Below are 19471 nucleotides of genomic sequence, written 5' to 3' on the forward strand. Positions count from 1 at the left end.
CTCGGCAACGCTTCGTCCTCAGGATAGGTAATGAGACTATATAGCCAATCACGGAAGTCGCCCTAATATTTTCTTAGCCAGTATCTATCAGAGAAGCTCGAGTAGCTGGTTGGCCGGCAGCACGTGCGTGAGCCTCTCTGTGCGCATGGGTCTCACATCTGACGTTGAGGTTGGGTCCAAATATGCCAACGAATCAGAGGATGACACACACGATGACCCGTATTCGACGGCCTGCAGACGACCAGGAAAACGGCAGGAACAGATGCACTAGCTGATGCCAGGCCGGAAGGAGTTTGGAAGATTCATTAGAGCAACCGATGGCAGCTCACCAGCTGTCGCACAGAGACAAGCGCGTTAGAAATGGTGATTGATGGCGACAGATGTTTCGTGTGATTGACGCCCATGTGAACTGGGCACTAGCGAACGCAGTGTTGTACAACATGGAAATGATATTCCTTGCTTCGACTGAGTAAGAAGCTTGTCATAACTCTCGACGAAACACGAGCCGTTAAAATTTTTTGACAACTTCAGTCCGTCCATGAAGAATCGCGTGTCCTGGAATTGATGGCAAACACATCCAAGATCGCAATCTGTTGAGGTGGCCTGCTAATGGGAAAGCTTGGTCCAATAATCCATCCTATATGCGAGTGAGTAGAGATTCAAGTCCAATGCCAGCCGCTAACAAAAGCTCAAACCAAATGTATTGGCCGGGCGTAATGGAGGTGCAATGGCATCTTGGGTAGTGCTTCTATTTTCTATTGCGGCATCTAGAACCCAGGCGTGGCAGTTAGAAATTAGAATTGTAAACAAATTGAGTGTGAACTAACCGTCGACAACGCAGAGAACGATGAGAAATACCAATCAAAAGCTGCAGCCCTGATATGGATGGACACGATGTATTCTCCTAGGTATTAGACGATGCGCTCTGGTTGGGCACAAAGCGACACCCCAGATTCAAGCGACCTAAAGATGGTAAAGGTGGTAGGGGTGGCAAGGGTGGTAAAAGATTTACCGAGCTTGCAGGTCGCATCTGGTTCTCCCAGGTGCCTTTACCGGGGACAGGAGACGGGAAGAATGACGACGGTGGTGTACAACGTTTGGTAATAAACGGGTAGGAGATGCAGTTCCGCAAACAGTTCCGAAGTTGAATACCTACTAATAGAACTGATAGGTAGGTAGCCAGTTGAATAGGTACCCAGTAGGCAGGTAAGCACCATAACTACCATGGCTATGGAGTATACGGCCATCGCTGTAACGTCATAACGGAGCACGATGCAGGAGTAGTTAGTTCTAAGGTTGATGGATTCCTCGAGTGCTCCGTTTCGAGATCCTCTTTTACTTTTATTCTTGCTGCGATCTCATTCCGCGATGACATGGCAATTCGTCACTCAGACATGCGCCTCGCTGGACGGACTCGTGGCTTGTATAGATGAAATTTATGGGTTATAGGATTCCCATCGCGCTGGTTAAGCACCCGTCATCCCGCAGAACCAATGACTAACCTACCTGATTGCCGGGATAGGTAGAGCAGGGGACGAGGGTGTTGTAGACGTTGTAGACGTTGTAGACATTGTCTCTCTGAGCCTCTTTCCCTATTCCGAATATTCTCGATTAAGGCTGACCGAGAGTGGTACGGTCAGCCCATTATGGCTCGGAAACGGCTACTAAGAATGGCAGAGCGGCAGAATTGGCAGAATGGCATATTCTTCTGCAAGAGCTGCTCAGGTAAGCTGCTGTGGAACGAAATCGAGTTGCCGAAGAATAAGTTACAATGCGTCAATTATGGGGGATTGTTAAAGGTCAATTGGTCGAGAATTATGAAGAAAAGAAAAGAAAATCATCTGCTGTGCACGAGTTAGAAACAAGTTGGAAGAAATTTTAGAAAATTTAGAAATCTTTCCGTCTTCTCCTTCCAATCAATGATGCCACTCGAGAATTGAAGATGGAAGCTGCTCTCTAAATGGTAATTCCCTGCAAGAACTGCCTATAATAGATGTATGTACTATAATAGTATAGTAGATACTATGTACTTTTTATTAGCCCTATATACACACCGAACTCCAAGTACCTGTTTAGCGTATATACTTAAGAAGTAGTGATGTACATACTACCTAGTATAAGCTGAGCTGTGCTGATCCCTGAGACAAAAAATTCGCTAACATGAGATTTTTTACTTTACCTACTTACTAACAACCCTCGCTTCTCCCCCCACGTACAATTTGTCAAAAGACAACAACGTATAAATGGCCTCGTGACGATATCGTCACTCTTGTAGTACGGCTTCTCAGGCTTACTGATATCATACCTACAAGCGATGAAGCTAATGCGATAGCTTCTTGTTTTCTATCGCCGGCGAGCTTGCAGAAATTGCAAGTGTAGCGTGATGGTGGTGCGACGAAGCTCGCCACTGTTCGGGGCATACCTAAAAGCCGTGCAACGGAGGGCGATGGGAATTGAATCTTTCCAGTACCCCGTACTGCCCGCGTACTGCCCGTGCTACTCCGAAGAAAGCGTAGTTTCTTCCAATATAGCAGGTACATGCTATGCCGGACATACGTAGCCGTGTCTGTACGCATACATAGTATTGTACCAGGTGCCACATTTCGAGTCTAGGTCTTGACCTTTCACCTTTCGACTCTGGGACTTGGCTGTCAGAAAGTCAGAAAATCAGAGAAAGTCCCCCCACTCGACGGTGGAAGATTCCTGGGTGCTCTGGCAATTCTAGGCTAGGCTCTCGCCTTTCTCGCCTTTCTCTTCAATCCCACCAACGGGAGCGACCTAAGATATATGCTGGGTATATGCAGCTAGTTCACGACAATTACCTAAGTAGGTATCAGTGTGCTTTGCAGGGTTAGCAGGGTTAGTAGCGCCGCCCTTTTCATCCCCCTGTTTTTTTTCCCGTCTCCCACTTACTCACCCCTCTATCCTCCCCCTCCGCCTGAAGGGCGTTTGTCTTTCGTCAGCTCAGCTCCAACCAATATCTTCAAGTCAAGCCCCCCCTCGTCGTCCCACCGTACCTTATTTTCTCTCTTGTTGTGCCATGTTGCTCCAGTAGCATGTGTTCGTTTATAACGGATCTCGTCCAGACTCTCGTGCATAAACTCCCGCTCCATATCCATTCATATATCCATAGTCCCCTTCCACGTCCATACATTCTCATCCGCCCTACATATTAAATCATAGGGTCCATACTGTTCTCCCCTTTCGCCATATAAATATCCTACCGGCTTCTTCCTTTATTCCCCGGTTTGGGCGCATGTCGAGCAGCTCTCAAACAAACCCTTGCGTCTAATGATCAACATCTATTATCAGGCCTCAGTGGGTCTCTTGTCGAATCACCACTGTTTGAATTCCAAGTGTCCCGCTCACGACTGCGCGGCGCAGGACCCTGAGATCGACCCGGACCGCATATCTTCCAGCTAGCCGGCTAGATAGATATAAGAGCCCACTACTTACCATCTCACCCTCTTACTATTATTCAAACCTACTACTCTTACCACTTACCCAACAGCACCCCATGAATTCGTATCCTCCTTTCACCAACATGACACGAAGACGAGATACCGACTACTCTACTCATACCGCTAGCACTCGGGATACGAGGCGCAGCGCCGACTCATATGACTCCCGGAGTACCGCCCCTACCTCTCTCTATGACAGCCCTAGGCCATCTACGAAGGAGTCGGATTCTCGAGCTGCAAGGCTCCCGTCGAGCTGTTACGATGAGGACCTGTCGCCATCTACGAGCTTGTATCCGCGGTCATCTGTCGACACATATTCGTCACAGGCCTCAAGCGAAGATTTTGAGGACGATCTAGAGACGGAAGATTGTCAGTACTTGTCGGATATTCCCCAGTTACCTGCCTACCGACATGAGATCGAGGATATCAATGTCAGACCTTCGACGCCCGAGGACTTCGCTAGCCTGTTTCCGTCCATGAACAGACTGACTATTCGCCACGACGACTTTACGTCGGATGGAAACATGAACCTAAGGGTAGACACAGTCGTTACGGGTAGACGAAAAAAGACCATCCAGCTCTTCCACTTGCGCATGTACGATCTGAACAAGCGCGAGTTTTCCCTCAGGCGGTACTGCCGAGACTCTGGCCGTGAAATTTGCAATTCGAAACGCAAATACATCCAGCCATCCAACACAGCCCGGCCCAACTTACAGCGGTCAGTATCGACCGCAGTGAAGTCCCTAACAAGACGGCCGACGCTCAGCCGCATTCCCACCAGCGGGTCGGTCTTATCTAGGAGTAGGCCAGGAACAAGCAACTCTGCTGCGGTTGAGGTTGACGACGTCTTCGCCAACACCCTTACCCGTGCCATTTCCATTGAAAGCAAGAAGGAGAAACCTCGCCCGACGGCTACGAATATGATCAAACTCGAGTTCTCCAACTACGCGCGGGTTGATGTAGTGCGGCGTGGAAACAGGAACACGAAGAGATACGAGTTCGAATGGTGGGGCCACAAGTACTCTTGGAAGAGAGTCGTCGACAAGCTCACAGATTCTGTCTCATACCATCTTCTACGAGACGGCCAAAACCACACACCGGTTGCGCACATTGTTCCAGAAACTCGATCACCAAACCAAGTTATTGCAGACGAAGAAGCCAACGGTTGGGTACCCCCTTGCCATATGTGGATCAGTGACCCTGAGTTGGTTGGCGCTGTGACTGATGTTGCCGAGTAAGTCTCAATTGATATAACACCTATCTATGTTCGATCGACCCATACTAATGATATTACAGCGTCGTCGTCGCAACCGGTCTGATGGCACTCGTTGATGATTGCATTAAGGAACGTTGGCAGACAAAGAAGGTCCACAAGATTGGACTCCCACTCATGTCCAGATCCCTGGATGTGGAAGTCGTTAGCCCAAGGACTTTCATGCAACACATGTTTGCCCGTCGGAATTCAGAGCACCATCCAAGCCCATTACGCTTCAACCAGCGAACCGTCGCTGCTTACTGAAAATCGACCGACAAATGAATATTTCGGCCGACGCATCACCTTAATGATTACGGTACCTCGGGTGATACGCCATCCGAGGGCAAGCAACTTCTTTTCACACGGCACCGTATTCCCAGCTTACGGGTTGAAGGAGGAAAATAGAAATGCACTGCCCAAGTGCGAAATTCCAGACCACGATTGATGAATGACGAAGGAGCGTCTCATCTTATGTCACCAAAAGTTATGCTTCATCTACACTGTCTTATCTTTATTCCCCCATACATTTTTCTTGTCGTTTATTAAAAACTATATTCTCTCGTTCTGGTCAACACCTTCTGGCCTAACGTCGTCTTTTTTACACGGTGTTCGGGCATCAATTATAGTATATATTATTACATCACTTGAGGTATGCATCGCATTGGGCGGCAGCGGCAACGGCAATTGGCAATTGGCAACGGCGCATGCATACTTGCTTTACATTGGACTTGGTCTGTATATATCTACTTCCCTTTGTACCTGGGACGACGGAACATGGAGTATTGGGCATCGGTCGGTGCATGAGTCTGCGGGGTGTACAAGTCTGTTATGATTTTTGGGTTTATCATTATATCACCATCCATCAATGTCCTCGTCGCTAGGAACATTTATACCTATATTATATAACTTACCTATATACCTACCTACCTACACATACTAGCTAGTATCGTTCATCGTTTTCCGTTTGTATCAACTGGGACACGGCTGTCGCTGTCTCTTCAGCAGCAGAATGCTTTGAATGGAGAACACATATGTACATACATATTATCTATTATACTATCAAAGGCATTCTTGCTTTACAACTATCGATTTGACGTCCCGCGAATAATCTTTATTGATGTGTAATGTTATAATAATACCTTACTAAAACCACTATCCTCTAGCATAGGTATATGCGCAATAGACTCTATTTACATACCTACCTCAGGAGCTCACTGGGACGAGTCTTGGGTTAAATATCACCTCGAGTCATGACACTATCAACAGCTATTAAAAGAGCCATTTAATTAGGTACCTAGAAAACGCACATTGCATTCCCGGTACATGCTTCAGAAATAACCTCATACCTCACGTAGACCTACCTTTTCGCACCACACCTAACTAGCTTACCCAAAGTCACAGAATCACAGAATCACAAAATCAATTCCAGCAAAGCATTAAACAATTTACTACCTCCTACTCGCATCATAAAACCATCCACCATGCCTCAAAACCCATCATCCTCCCCAACCCCATCCCCACCCCCAACCTCCCCCTTCCCAACATCAAACCACCCCCCAAAATCAAGCTTCATCAACAACCGATCAATCCCACCAGTCCGTCTGGGAATATACCCGCCGCCCTCGCCAAGCATATCATCAGCCGCAGCCGCCGCGCCATCATCATCGTCATCGTCCCCTCTCCCGCCGTCCTCAAGCTCAGCCATGAAAGCGGAGTCCATACTCAGCCCGCGCAGCACAGCGATGACGTTCTCGATGCCGCTTTTGACTTGGCGCTCTATATCGCGGATGTTTTTCCTGACGTCTTTCTCCTCCGCGGAGAGGTCGGAGAAGGCGTCTACGACGCCCTCGTCGGCTTCTAGATCCATTGACGTCCAGATCCCGTGGAGGCGGTGGATGAGCGCGACTAGGTGGTCGATGTGGACGAGGAGGTCGTATAACGCGTCTGTGAAGGAGGGGTTGGTTAGGAGGAGACGGCGCGAAAGCGTTCGCAGGTACAGCCGATGGGCTGTGGCTAGTGTCTGTGGGTCGTGATGGGGAGGGCTTAGGTTTTGAGTCTGGGCTTCTTTCGGTTGATCCTTAGTGGAACTAGTGTCTTCTTCGTTGGGGGCGTCATTGGTGTCATTAGAACGGTTGTTGGTTGACGGAGCATTGTAATGCCCGTTATGCTCACTTTTCCCCGTCAGCCAACCGAGAAAATCGTCCCAAAGGCTTGCCACGACTTCGATTTGCAGGTATGTTTCGGTTTCGGCCAAGAAGAATATCGCGGCGCTGCTTGTGCTCCAGGTGCCTCGCATCGTAGATGAGCGAGCGGACCAGCGCTCGCGAAGGATCTTCGTTCTTGCGACACCACCTTTCGTAGTACTATAGGGAGGTCTTGGGGGTGGTGGGTGATGACGTCGGAGGGAAGTTATTTTCCACAAGTCTGTGAGATGAAGATGGGAACGGCGAATGGATAGAAGGTATGAATTAATAGAAGTGTAAGTCTGCACATCGGGCGTAGTTAAGAATAAGTCCAGTGGTGGCGGGAATAGTGATGTAAGGACGACGGGAACAGAGAAAAGCAAGTTTCGAAATGGTGTGTTCGCGATAGTGCCGGGTTGCTCGTTGTTTGCACCAGCCTTTGGCTTTTTGGGTGTTGGCGCTTTGGTCTTAAACAGATTTAGTCGTAATAGATCGCGTGCTATCTCAAGACCTTCATCTTCATCTGCGTGCTGACCCTGCATCGAACTTAATAAAGCCCAAGTTTTGGTTAGAACCGCAGCGACTTCGCCTTCTTTGACCGTCACATTATTGAGCCCATATCGCTTCTCGTAAGCGAGGTTATCAGCGCGCCGCCAGCGGCTCCGAATTACTTCGTCGGCTTGCTGCGTAAGAGCCATAGCAAATTCGCCTCGGCCGATTAGAAAGAAATCTCGAAACAAATTTAACATCTCAAGAACCTTGGTGAGCGGCAAGAGTTTCTGCAAAGTCGTTCGAGACAATGTGAGTCGGATTGATGTGATGGCTCTTGAAAATGCCACGCTATTAATAGGAGATGATACATCTGCAAGGGTCTGAAGTTGAGATGAGAGATGGTCTAGCCCGCTGTTGCTTGACTCTATACTATTCTTCGTTTTTACCCGGTTTAAAGAAGTTCCAATGAATAACATTGATGAGGCCGTGGATGACATTACAAATGAAGGAAGTAATTCGTTTTTAATCGAATAACCCTGGTCAAATTAGTGATGACCGCCTTAAAAAGAGGAAAGGTAAAGTCTCTTACTAATTCGTCATCTTCATCCTTCTGGATGAAGAAATCGGCATCGCTAAATGCAGGTATCTTGCCGTAGAGGACCCAAGCTGAGACCTGCTTTAGCCATGCAGTTTCAGCAACCCGAACGAGACTGAGTGCAGTCTCCCCAATGTCGGCATAGCCAGTCTGAAGCTCAGCACGCAATCTGTTAATAATTCGCGCTCCTCGACATGGCGAACCTTCGTTCTCTTTATCGATGAACTGAGCTAAATCCCATAGCCATTCCATTCGGCGAGTCCAATTCGAGAATTCACCCATAATTGCAGTCAGGGGCACAATATTATAGGCGCCAACGAGGGAAGCATCCTTTCGAAGAACGGTATCTTCTACCTCTAACACCTTCCTCTGAAATGCATTGAGGTAAATGGAATTGATAGCGGTTGATACTGCACGACATATTATAGAAGGGTGAGATGCACTGATTTGTGCAGTATAACTTATAAGTTTGCAATGAAGATCGCTTAAATGACCGGCTGTCTTCAACAGTTCTCTCTCGGGCGGCGAGATGATGGACTGAGCCTTGGGATCGGTATAGTCGTTCCTGAGTAAAGGCGATGGGTGCCCCGATAGGGAGAGCAAGATCTCATGGAGCATTGTGGAGCTGATGAGCTACGATGTTTGTTAGACAAAGTCCGTAGGATTACTTGGAAATGGGAGCCCAACCCTTGTAAGACATGTGGAGGTTTCTTAGACCGGATCTTATCGCCGATATCTTGAACCAAGAGAATGATGGAACCAAGACATTCGTAGCGACACATCTGAAGGAATCAAAGCGCGAGTCGTCGTCCGGCGTATTGTGGACATCAACTGGTGGATCGATAAAAGACAATTAAAGAGAAGTGAAGCTAAGGTTCCCGGGTATGTACCCTTTAAATTCAAGAGCCCTGAGTGTTGGGTATTTTTTTTTTTAAAAAAATTGAGTTTAGATGTTTAGATCAACTCGAATATCTCAGGCATTTTTCTCATACGAAAAAGAATTCAGATGATAATTGAGTTTCGCATTTTATTGTTGTTTCCGTGTCACTTTTTGGCTTGTCCTTCGCGACTGCTTCACTCTAAGCGCGTCATGCTTGAAGCGTGTATCACGTGATTCCCGTAGAGGATCATCCATGGATCATGGCCACGACTTCGGACGGTACCTTACATAAGCTTGCACCTTATTTCATCCTTTACATTTAAAGTTTTATTCATTTCAAATCATACATCAATCGTATAGTCTATTAATTAATACAGAGGTTTATGCCATGAACTATTAGCGTTTTGGTGCTTTACCCTTCGACGCACCATTGCCCCCGTTGCTGGACGAATCAGGCGTTAAATCAGCCCTTGAGTCATTGGGTCCCTTTCCTTGTATACTATTGGAGGTATCATCCCCCACGATAATTTCACCACCTCCCTTTACTTTTCCAACCACCATGCCCTTCCCAACAGCCTTGATGACGGCTTTTCGGGAGACACCCGTAACATCGATATAGACCAGGCCAACATTCTTGACACTGCCACCGAGATGTTTCGATATCTCTCCCGCTTCTGAACCCCATCTGTGAGTTACCATACTTGTCGCAGACGATGATGCCGAAGTCAAGATATTACGCGTTGCGTGGTCAATTCCATCCGTAACGGTTGCAAAGGCCATAAGACTCTTGTTCAATATGCCGGGCTTAAACGACTCGAGTGGCTTCCCATCTGGCCCATATCCCCTTTTGCCTTCTTTAGGACCACGCCCTGATATGGTTGCTCCTACATTTTGGGCCAACTTAGTGACCTGGCCTACTGTTTTAGATGACAGGTCAGCCACGCCACCGGAAAATTTGCCTATCCGACGGACGCGATCATGTGTCGCTGGGGTGAAGGTCACAGCTTCGCCCACAGGCTTCGTCTTTTTTGTGAAGCTGTCTGATCCGCTCGCCATAGCATTCGATACGAGGTCCGAGGTGGTAATAATTAAGCGAGACGCATAAGCCGCTTTCGATACGATGAATGACTTCTGGTAAGCTGGGTGTAGCTCTATTTCTAGGGTCTCTGGTGATGCTGGGACAACTGCAAGTTGGGTTTTGCCTTCTTCGGGAAGAGTAATCTCAACAGGATCTGCGATCGCATTTAGCTTTCTGGGACGCCTTAAAATCGAGAGAATGATAGTTCATTCATACCTTTAGAGCCCGGCTTTATGTCGGAGTCAATGACCTGGTATCCCTCTGACAGTTCCCCTATGACACTTCCATCTTCTTCGTCTACTAGCACAATCTGACCGCCTCGCTGAGAGCTTTGACTGCCTTTCACGTAGCCCTCTCCAGGTTTATATGTAGCAGGGTTATATGCCGCAAGCTTCTCCGACGACGCAAGTTTAGCTTTGGACATTGTCGGCGATGCTTTTCTGGAACTTGGGGACGTTGGAGAGGATGACTTCTCCCTCTCCTTTTCCTTTCGCGTAGTCTTCGGTGGTGGCGCTCTTTCGAGAAATGCCGTGCATTGTGCCAAGATGGTTTCAAACGTATCCACATCTTCCTGGAGGCCCTTGCGACTACCGACTGGGGGAAATTCGATACGAGTGAAGGCGCCGCTATCAGGACCAAGATCCCATCTGGGGATGAGATAGCTTCTTGGTGGTTGGTGGTAGATCTGAGTAGTCGCGGGCAGAGGAATGTCTAATTCGGGTGGTAGATGGAGATGGAGATAGAAGTCCTCCGGTGGCGCATCTTGATTATCGAGTGCTGGATCGGCGTACGGAGAGGATGTTGGGACCATCAACAACGACAAAGTCTGTGACCCTGCGGGCGTAAGCAATTCCTCTTTACCATAGGCGAGATGGTAGGCCGAGACACCCGGGATGGCGTATAATAATTTGGGGTCCTGTTGGTAATGCGATATCAGTATGTGAGACTATAGCGCCACATGACATCGTAGATGCAGAGCACGCCAACTTACATTATGTCCAGATGCCATCTTTTCTAAATTGTGAATGAGATTGCGAGAAGGGATTGATTCTTAGGAAAGTATTAATAGGTAGCGAACGACTTGATATTTGGGTGTCTATTGTGTCATGTGTTCCAAGTTTCGACAAGATACAGGCGTCTTGGCATATATCCCTTGGAAAGCGTGCTAAATGTGGTGATACACGGCTGGAGGTACTCTAGTCTCTAGCACAGCCAACAAGAATACGGAAATATTTGAATATTAGCAATAAATCAGTGACTAAATCTCGCGTATTCCGAGCACAACTGTACACATGATTCACTCGTATCTCAAATAAATAAAATCTTAAAATACCTAGTAATTACCTATTATCTGTATTATCTGGCAGTCTGAACAGTTGAATGAAACAGCTTTCAAGCGCTTAGAGACAAGCGCCGTGTGGGTTACAAGGCTGGAACTTGCTTTGTTCGAGAGGCCTCACAGGCGACGTCATTGGGTGGTTCAGATGTGATCGCCACCAGAAACCTGATCACCTAACATACCCCCTTGTACTTGACCTAAACAGCTAGCTAAATTTGGCAAGAAGTGGACCCTAAATAAAAGTCAATGATTGGCTAAATTTCATGAAAAAAATTACCCACCTCGTTTACCTGAGCCACTTATGTGCCGAGCCACTGCTTAGTAATACGCTACCGTGTATGGACACACCTTTCCTAATTGGGTAACAACTATTTCAACTATTCTTTTGAATTACCTAGCTAGTTCTAAGTCCCATAATTAATCATTAATCAATCACTGATTAATCACTGATTAATCACTGATCAATTAGTAATTAATCACTGATTGATTAATGATTAATTGTCAAAATAATAGAAACGGAATTGTCATAATTTTAACTTCAAAAATGAGAAAATAATATAAAGCTTTCGATTTCAAAAATATATTACTGAATAAGGCTAATAGATGCGATTAATTCTTAGTTGACGAGATGCAATTGGCTGCACGCACTTGAGTATGTCAAGTGTGTGGCCCAGGTGTGGCCCAGGTGTGGCTAATGTGGCTAAAAGACTTTTAGTTGGCCTAAACGTGGCTACAACCCACTAATTCCCCAAGAGGGCTAGCTGTTTAGGTTATGTACAGGGGGGTATGTTAGGTTATCCCCCCTCTCTAGCTACACATGTACACATGTATAGATATGCACAATGTATAAATAACTCACATTCATCAAGTGTTTACATATGTATGTACATAATATAGCATAATATATGTACCTACATATGTCGGTATACTCTACAGGTACCTACCCAGCTACCTTCCTATGTGATGCCTCAAATATCTACGAGATGAGGGGCAACTTCGACCAACCTTTTAACTTATGATTTCTTAAGTGGGGGTCTGAGGGGCAGAGGGGAAGCTTAAAGGAAAAGGGCGGAGTAAAAGTCCTCCACCTCCAACAAGGAACAAGGCGTCAAAGCGTTGGTATCACGAAAACCCATCCAACATCCGCCCAGCCGGTAATGAGCGCGGAATAAATTTTGTTGGTGACCGGACACTACCAGAAACAGTGAACCCTTGACAATAGGTACCTAGCCTGTTTAGCCACCGTCATGCATATCGCTAAAATCATCATACCAAGTCGGTGGCAATGAATGAAAAAAGGCTTTACGAGTCCCGCGATTGATCAAGAGTCAAGACAGCAGCCTCTTGATTCTTGGTCATGTGCTGCTACAAAGAGAAGGTGGTTCGAGCAGTCGAGAAAGCCTCAGAAGAACAGTCTTTCTAGGTACCTAGGTAGGTAATCATCCAAATCCTAAGAGAAATTAGGTATTTGGGAATAATTGTCCGTGGCTGTGGATATTGGACCGCCTCTAAGCTTTGAAATAGCCGACCCTCGTTGCCATGTCTCAAAGTCTTAAAACAAAATCGGAACCAAGATACGAAGTGAGATTTCTATCTTCATCTGAAGCGAACCCGCACGGTGATTATGCAGATCGGGGGCACAAAAGGAAAGTCGTCACAGTTGCCAAAAGCTGAGAACTACATATTATGACAGCATCTATCGAAGGCCTCAACATCCTGAACATCCAAGATGCCCTACGTCGGCAGTTGGAATACATGGTACAAAGCCAGGTATCATGCTTTCGAGGGTCGGGTCGGGCCGACAGACCACATCAGTCTTAACTGAAAGGAGGGAAAAAGATGAATGCCAATATCTTCGCACAACATTCTTCGAGTACCAATTCTCGGGCTGATAAATCATAAAGGAGATCACATTCCGCCGCCTAACACCAAACCGGCCCCCCCACGGGTCGTGGATGTAGGCGTCGGTGATTGGACCAAGACACAAGTACGTTCCGAGGAACGTTGCAGCCTACCACATTCGCACATTCAGACTTACAAATTAGCAATGATGGACTGCTATCTAATTCCAAAATAAGAATGCAATGTTGGGACATTCTAAGCAGGCTATCGAGCCAACTCGGCATATACCTGCTGGACTTGCTAGACCTGCTAAACCCGACTTGGACTGCTTGGTATCTAAGCACTACTAGGTTCCGTCTTACCAACAACCTTGGAACGCTGGCAACCGGTGGTCAGAGTATAAACGTTCACAATGGCAGAAATGGTTCCTCTTTTGTCATCCTAAGGCAAGGAGACGGGGCAATCGTTTATCTTAGCGAATAGGGGAATCGTCTACATACGAGGGATACATCTTTACAGCCATCGGCCCGTGGGCATGTCAAAAAGGTTAACACAACCTTACCACTATTAAAGTCTTCCCAACAAGCGGCTTACCATGAGGTTTCACGATCCACGATCCACGACCCACGACGTTTGCTTTTAATTAGGTATTCTGCAGCATTATATGCTGCTGTAGATGGCGTAACATATAACGCCTCCCTGCGGCCGCAGCCTTGTTCTCGTAGGATCGTTGACACCAACTCGCCGTACGATCAAATCATCTACGGTCAAATCTGCACCTTTCTCTTTTTTTATTTTAATTTTTTAGGGATCCCTCCATCCCCGCTGCGACGTGCATATGAGCCTGTCGGGGGCCAGCAACCGCCGGCCTGTGCGCTAGATGGGCGCTTTCGATCAGGACTACGCCGCTAATTCATTGGACGTTTACTCGAAGAAGCCGATCCTCGTCCGCCATTCAACACTGTTAGCTCGTGTAGATTGGTCTCTACCCGACCCGTCCGCGTCCGGGGAACTTAATCCTGGTCCCTCTCAGGTGGTCTTCTAGACTGGCTTTACCCGCCAACGAAGAGCTTCTTCCCTTCCTCCAGTACTCATTGTAACCTCATTGTAACCCATCCCAACTATCCTCATCCACCAATGTCAAACCCATATTCGCGAGGCGTTGTGCGCTTGGGCTTTTTGTTCATCCATCCATGATATTCCACATTCCAATCTTTAGTGCACCGCAGTCTACTCGACCTATTTCCAAACTCATGTTGTCGATCCGTATCATCGGCACCATCTCTAGATTGATTCCTTGCCCATAACAACATAACCCAATTTTGTTACCAGTACCAGTGTTGCTAGATGTTGTATCCGACCTAAGAGACGAAGCTTGCTCTATTATACTATTGCATTCCAAGTTTAAGGCAGTTTTAAAAGAATCTCAAATCATAGCCACGATATCCAAAATTACAGCCGTAGTCGACGAGTCGCGCCATTAGCGGCTAGTCGCAGCTCTTCGACGCTGTAGCACATTACCAGGAATCGCGTCTAACCATTCAACACCACAGAAAGGCAATCTAGAAGCTGTCTCTGGAGCACAGAAGCCTAGGTTTTTCGTTACCCAGACATTAACTCCCATAAAAAATACGAACGCAGCCATCCCCGCCCGATTTTGTCACCTTTTCGAAGTATCGTGTTCGATAGCGCGGCATAATCCGCCCTGCGAGTCATCTCGAACGGCCTGCTAGGCCGCTTGTACTTCCTCTAAGTCTTCCGGGTCTACCCTGGACCCAGCCGCCACAATTTCTACTCCAATCCGCATCCAGTCGATACTTTCCCCTCCTGATCGGTCGGACGCCGATGCAACTTCAAATAGAGCACACTATCAGGCCACGCCGCAGAGGAAACTCGAAAAGACCTACTCTCCCCCGGATAGTGGCCTTAGACCTCCGACTCCACCGGTACCTCCAAGTCGGCAACCTGTGAATACCGACGCAACACGAATAGAAGCCCTTGGAACCGTTGCCGTTCGGGGGCTGGGGGATGACGAGACAAAGGCCATGGTAGCAGGCAATCTTGAGGGGAAGAAACCCCCCAAGATGCGTCCCCCAATGCGATCAAGCATCGCTTGTACAAGGTGTCGAAAGAGTAAAATAAAGTGTACGTCACTTCCCCAAGAACCTATTCGTTTGTCTCGGGTACACATAATAGAGGAACTTTGCTATTCGGATTACATGTCTTCCGAAATCCCTCTTATTTGTACCGTCTAGCATCAGGCTATAAGAGTTATGGTCAAGTAGTAGCTTCTGTGACCATTTGCTAATTCAATTACCACAGGCGAGAACAATGGTGGCACTAGCCCTTGCGATAGCTGCATTAAGACAGGAAAAGAATGCGTCTTCAAATTACCCGACCCCGTTCCCCCGAAGAGATCCGAACCGCCTACGGGAGTTAGACAAGAACGCGATGGAGGTTCAGATAGAAAGAAGCTTAAAAAGATAGATGATATATCTAAAGTGGATAACCAGAGAGCGAGTGTTTACGCCGAGGAAGTGCTGTCTGCACCTTTCTTAACAGAAGATTTGTGGGAGCAAGTACTAGATCTCTATAAGTTACATTTTGCTCCGGAGCTTTCCTTCTTGCACCTACCTACGATGAAGGAGAAATTAGGCCGGAAGTTCAAAAACGCTCAACCAGAAGCTAGTTCGGAGCTCAATTTGGTGCTGCTGGGCGTTCTAACCCTTACTGCACGTTTCCACCCGGATCTCGTTAAGTACCTCGCCCATATCTGCAATAATCAACCCGGCAACGCCAGGACTCGGCCAGTTCAGACGCAGCTTGACCCTGCTGCCGCTTCCGAATATTATGCCGATGTTCTCACCATGGCCCTAGGCCCACTCCGAACCGCGATGAAGGTTGCGTCTGTCGAGAGGGTATCAGCGTTACTTATGCTAGGGTTATACGAATGGAGTCAAACGCGACCTAAGACGGGAGGGCTTGGAGCTTGGATGTACGTTGGCCTTGCTATAAGGATGGCGCAATATTTGAGACTTGGGTTTGGTGATGTTCCTGAATCGGGAGACCCTCATGCCAAAGCTACTGAGCTTCAGAGAAGAGATTCATGTCATCAATCTCAAATTGCATTAGAAAAGGAAGTCAGGAGGCGAACGATGTTCAGCTGCTTCATTCTGGATCGTATGCTCTCTTGCGGCAAGGAACGAACGTCTATTGTACGACCCGAGGATATACAAATCCAGCTTCCGTGCTCTGAAGATAAATTCGATTTAGCCATGGAAGTATCGACAGGCTTCCTTGAGGATAAGGTGCGCCACGGCATGGACGATAGTGTGCTAAGCCGATTTATTCAGTTAGTGGACTTATGGGGAGAAGTATCGAGATTTAGTTCAGACGGTGGCCGTCTTAACAAGACGGAAAAAGATTGCCCGCCATGGACTAAAAACAGCACATTCTACAAGCTGAATGTGAAGCTTGCCGAATTTGATGCAGGACTTCCAGGCACATTTACCTTTTCACGATCCAACTACTTCAAGCATGAGAACCACCAGGCATCCAGCGCGTACGTGCTGCTTCACATGCTCAGATCTCTCTGCTTGATCATGCTGCATCGGGAATATATACCCTTCGTACCTATTCGGTGTGAACGACCCGAAGGACCGCTCGACAACCCAACTTTTCCGGAGGATAAATACGGTTCTCCTCCAGAAGGATTTTGGATAGCCAGTGCGGAGCATGTATTTAAGGCGGCCCGGGATATTATCGATTTAATCGAGATATGCCAGAGGAAAGATAAGTTGCCACAGTCAACTATGGTACTCTTCGCTATTTGGACAGCCGGTTTTGTGGGACTCTATGCCGAACACTTCCCCGCAATGGACACAGAGAGGCATATGCTGGACTACGAGTTCGAAGACACTCGACAACCCGAATCTGTAGCTGAAGTATTTAGGCATGGGTCTGTAGCATTTGCATCCGTGACGCTTCATAAGATGTCAATGTGGCTCAAAATGGCGGGTACTTACGGAGCAATCCTACAGCAAATGGACAAGTATTTCGATACTATCAAGCAGGATTATTGGCGGTTTGCCACGAAAAATTCAGGGACGGTTGAGACGACATCTCGGGTCCGCGAAGGCGGTACTGGTGGTGCGCTCGAAGAATACAAACCTATGACCAAGAAGCTAAAGGACTTCGGGGTTCTCCGACCTGATGACCACGACCACGGCGATACCTCAGATCCAGCATTTACGATTCCTGTAGATCACGTGCCGGTAGGAACAGATGTTTTCAATGGGTCCATAGCGAAGAAGGGCTCGAAAACCGCTGCCTCGGGTTCTTTTACCGCAATCAACCACACACCGATCATGCCAGCGCCGGATGGCGGGCGCCCGTTTAGCAGCGGAGCAGGCTATCCAACTCCCCAGCCCGAGGCATATGCCGACTCTTGGCGGTATCACAGTAACAATATGCGGCAACAGCCAACACCTACCCAGGCATATCCTACATCGGAAGCAATAGCCGATCCTACCTCTACCATCGCCGCCAAAGCTCACGACCAAGCCTTTTGGGACACCTTCCAAAAGGAAGAACCGCGACGAATCGGAACGATAGGAGATCTCGGATATTTCTCGTGCGGCGACTCCCAAATCGACGTGACCGAAATGCCCTTCGGAGACTCGTCTTATATCCCGGTATTGACAGATACGTCTTACCAGTATCTGCAGCCGGTAGATTACTGAACTTTGAGCCATGCCGATCGGGGCTAGGTGAGGCGAGACGGGGAAGCGATATACCCACCGCGGAAACTTTGAACCGGGGGCGTCTCGGGGAGGGATCGTGGAAGGGAAAAGGGACATTGGATTCACAGCTAGGCGTTAGCGGTGCTGCTCGACATTTAGCGTCCGTTGTTCTTGTATGTATGTACAATGTCACACGCATCGAAGGTTGGACGGAAGGGATTTTTTTTTTACTCCTAATGGTCGGTTGGTTTTTTTTTGGCGGTTTTTAGTGTTTTTTCCACCGTCTCCTGCTGTTGTTGTTGTTGTTGTTGTTTTTGGCTTCCAGATATCCAGGAAAGTAAGTAGTTACGCATTGCGACGACGGACGTTGGCAGTGTTTGTGAATGTCAGATATATACCTACCGATACTCAATCGATGATGTAAATTCTAGCCTTCGCGAGCTGGGTAGGTACCTGGTGATTGCATGTGGGTTGTTTTGTCTATGGTTTGTGTTAGCGAGGTGCTGTGTGAGTGGGAAGGTTCCCCGAGTTCGAAGAGACAAACAAACTGCCAAGACGCTGTATTACCGACTCTCTGGGAAACGTGAGACAAGTTGTACAGCATCGAAAACGTGGCCATGGTTGCGCTGCTATACACTCGTTGGGACGGGCCGAGCCCCCGGCCTCACGCTCGCACTTCGGTAACTCGTCATTTGCGTTCCATTCCGCGTAGCCTGCTTCGTTGGTGTCGACGGGAAAGTGAGACAGTATGACCTAGGGCCTTGTGACTCATGAGAGCTGTATATATGATCGTTTTCTCTTCTCGGGGATATGAAAGTTAAAAAGGAAGGGCCGAGTCTTTGTATCGAGTTTCCCATCTTCCCACATAAGTCGAGGAATAGAACTCGGCGCTGAAGCACTATTGACTTTTGGAGTTGTCGGGAGGTTTGTACACCTGGCCTGTCATGACATAATAGATGTATGGTAGGAATGTGGCTTGCTTAGCTCTGCTATATGGATTCCGAGGTTGACTGACGTATTAGGTAAGAGGACAGTGTTGTAGGGGCAAAAATGATATATCAACTCTTCCAATAATATTGAATAGAGCATGATAACTACCAATTGCCGAATTATGGCTTCAGCCCAAGGTCAAAGTTTTCCCAGGGATCGTCAATAGCCCACGTTGGGAAACGTTGTTGAAGCATAACACATCCCATTGAATCTCGATTCACGTAAAAGCGTGTAGTAAGCTGTGAATACCATGCTCACATGTCCTTATGGCATTGGGGGTTTCATATACCTATATGAGAAAAACAGTTGGCATTAGTCTTCGGGTATGCAAGTTCGAGGATCGCCGCGCCGGCAGTCGAAATGTGACTCTATGCCGGTAGTTTGCCGAATAGCAACACTCCTGTTTTTTTGGTAACCATATATATCCGTATATTGATAGATGTCGATGTTATAAGTATTAGTTCCTGTGAGGTGTAGTCAAAATCAAGTGATCAAAGTATTATAGTGGCGGATCCACGATTAGGGCAGTCCCAATCACTTTATACGTCCCGAGTCTCGCATTCTAAGCGGTATGAATTCGCCGTCCTCTCGGGATCTACATCGCGCTACCGCCC

At 47.6% G+C, this 19471-nt stretch overlaps 4 protein-coding genes across 4 annotated transcripts; 2 read left to right on the forward strand and 2 right to left on the reverse strand.

Moving 5' to 3' along the window:
• Positions 1-3544: 3544 nt before the first annotated feature.
• GGS22DRAFT_184447 (uncharacterized protein) lies at positions 3545-4980 on the forward strand (the record flags this gene model as incomplete). The annotated part of the gene is made up of 2 exons (XM_047964191.1): positions 3545-4695; positions 4758-4980. The coding sequence occupies 2 exons, from the start codon at positions 3545-3547 to the stop codon at positions 4978-4980; spliced, it is 1374 nt and encodes a 457-aa protein (XP_047822705.1).
• Positions 4981-5957: 977 nt separating this feature from the next.
• On the reverse strand, positions 5958-9014 carry GGS22DRAFT_64057 (Spc97/Spc98 family protein). The gene is made up of 3 exons (XM_047967638.1): positions 8674-9014; positions 7981-8619; positions 5958-7927 (listed from the first exon to the last, which is right to left on the reverse strand). Exons 2-3 carry the CDS (start codon positions 8602-8604, stop codon positions 6203-6205), a joined length of 2349 nt encoding a protein of 782 aa, XP_047822706.1. The 5' UTR covers positions 8605-8619; positions 8674-9014; the 3' UTR covers positions 5958-6202.
• Positions 9015-9182: 168 nt separating this feature from the next.
• GGS22DRAFT_152583 (senescence-associated protein-domain-containing protein) lies at positions 9183-11325 on the reverse strand. The gene is made up of 3 exons (XM_047959708.1): positions 10936-11325; positions 10161-10860; positions 9183-10098 (listed from the first exon to the last, which is right to left on the reverse strand). The coding sequence occupies exons 1-3, from the start codon at positions 10951-10953 to the stop codon at positions 9263-9265; spliced, it is 1554 nt and encodes a 517-aa protein (XP_047822707.1). The 5' UTR covers positions 10954-11325; the 3' UTR covers positions 9183-9262.
• A 3479-nt stretch (positions 11326-14804) lies between these two features.
• On the forward strand, positions 14805-17955 carry GGS22DRAFT_64070 (fungal-specific transcription factor domain-containing protein). Its single transcript, XM_047967639.1, has 2 exons — positions 14805-15270; positions 15448-17955. The coding sequence occupies exons 1-2, from the start codon at positions 15171-15173 to the stop codon at positions 17865-17867; spliced, it is 2520 nt and encodes an 839-aa protein (XP_047822708.1). The 5' UTR covers positions 14805-15170; the 3' UTR covers positions 17868-17955.
• Positions 17956-19471: the final 1516 nt, after the last annotated feature.

Source organism: Annulohypoxylon maeteangense (assembly GCF_022496945.1).
Source record: "Annulohypoxylon maeteangense strain CBS 123835 unplaced genomic scaffold GGS22scaffold_2, whole genome shotgun sequence".
Lineage (NCBI taxonomy): Eukaryota > Fungi > Ascomycota > Sordariomycetes > Xylariales > Hypoxylaceae > Annulohypoxylon > Annulohypoxylon maeteangense.

Excerpts from the sequence above, each read along its gene's own strand:
- GGS22DRAFT_64057 (XM_047967638.1), bottom strand. The coding sequence starts at position 8,604 with ATGCTCCATGAGATCTTGCTCTCCCTATCGGGGCACCCATCGCCTTTA. Across the intron at positions 7,928-7,980 it reads AGGATGAAGATGACGAATTA|GGTTATTCGATTAAAAACGA; the intron begins GTAAGAGACTTT and ends TAATTTGACCAG.
- GGS22DRAFT_152583 (XM_047959708.1), bottom strand. Across the intron at positions 10,099-10,160 it reads CATAAAGCCGGGCTCTAAAG|ATCCTGTTGAGATTACTCTT; the intron begins GTATGAATGAAC and ends ATGCGATCGCAG.
- GGS22DRAFT_64070 (XM_047967639.1), top strand. The coding sequence starts at position 15,171 with ATGGTAGCAGGCAATCTTGAGGGGAAGAAACCCCCCAAGATGCGTCCC. Across the intron at positions 15,271-15,447 it reads TCGAAAGAGTAAAATAAAGT|GCGAGAACAATGGTGGCACT; the intron begins GTACGTCACTTC and ends CAATTACCACAG.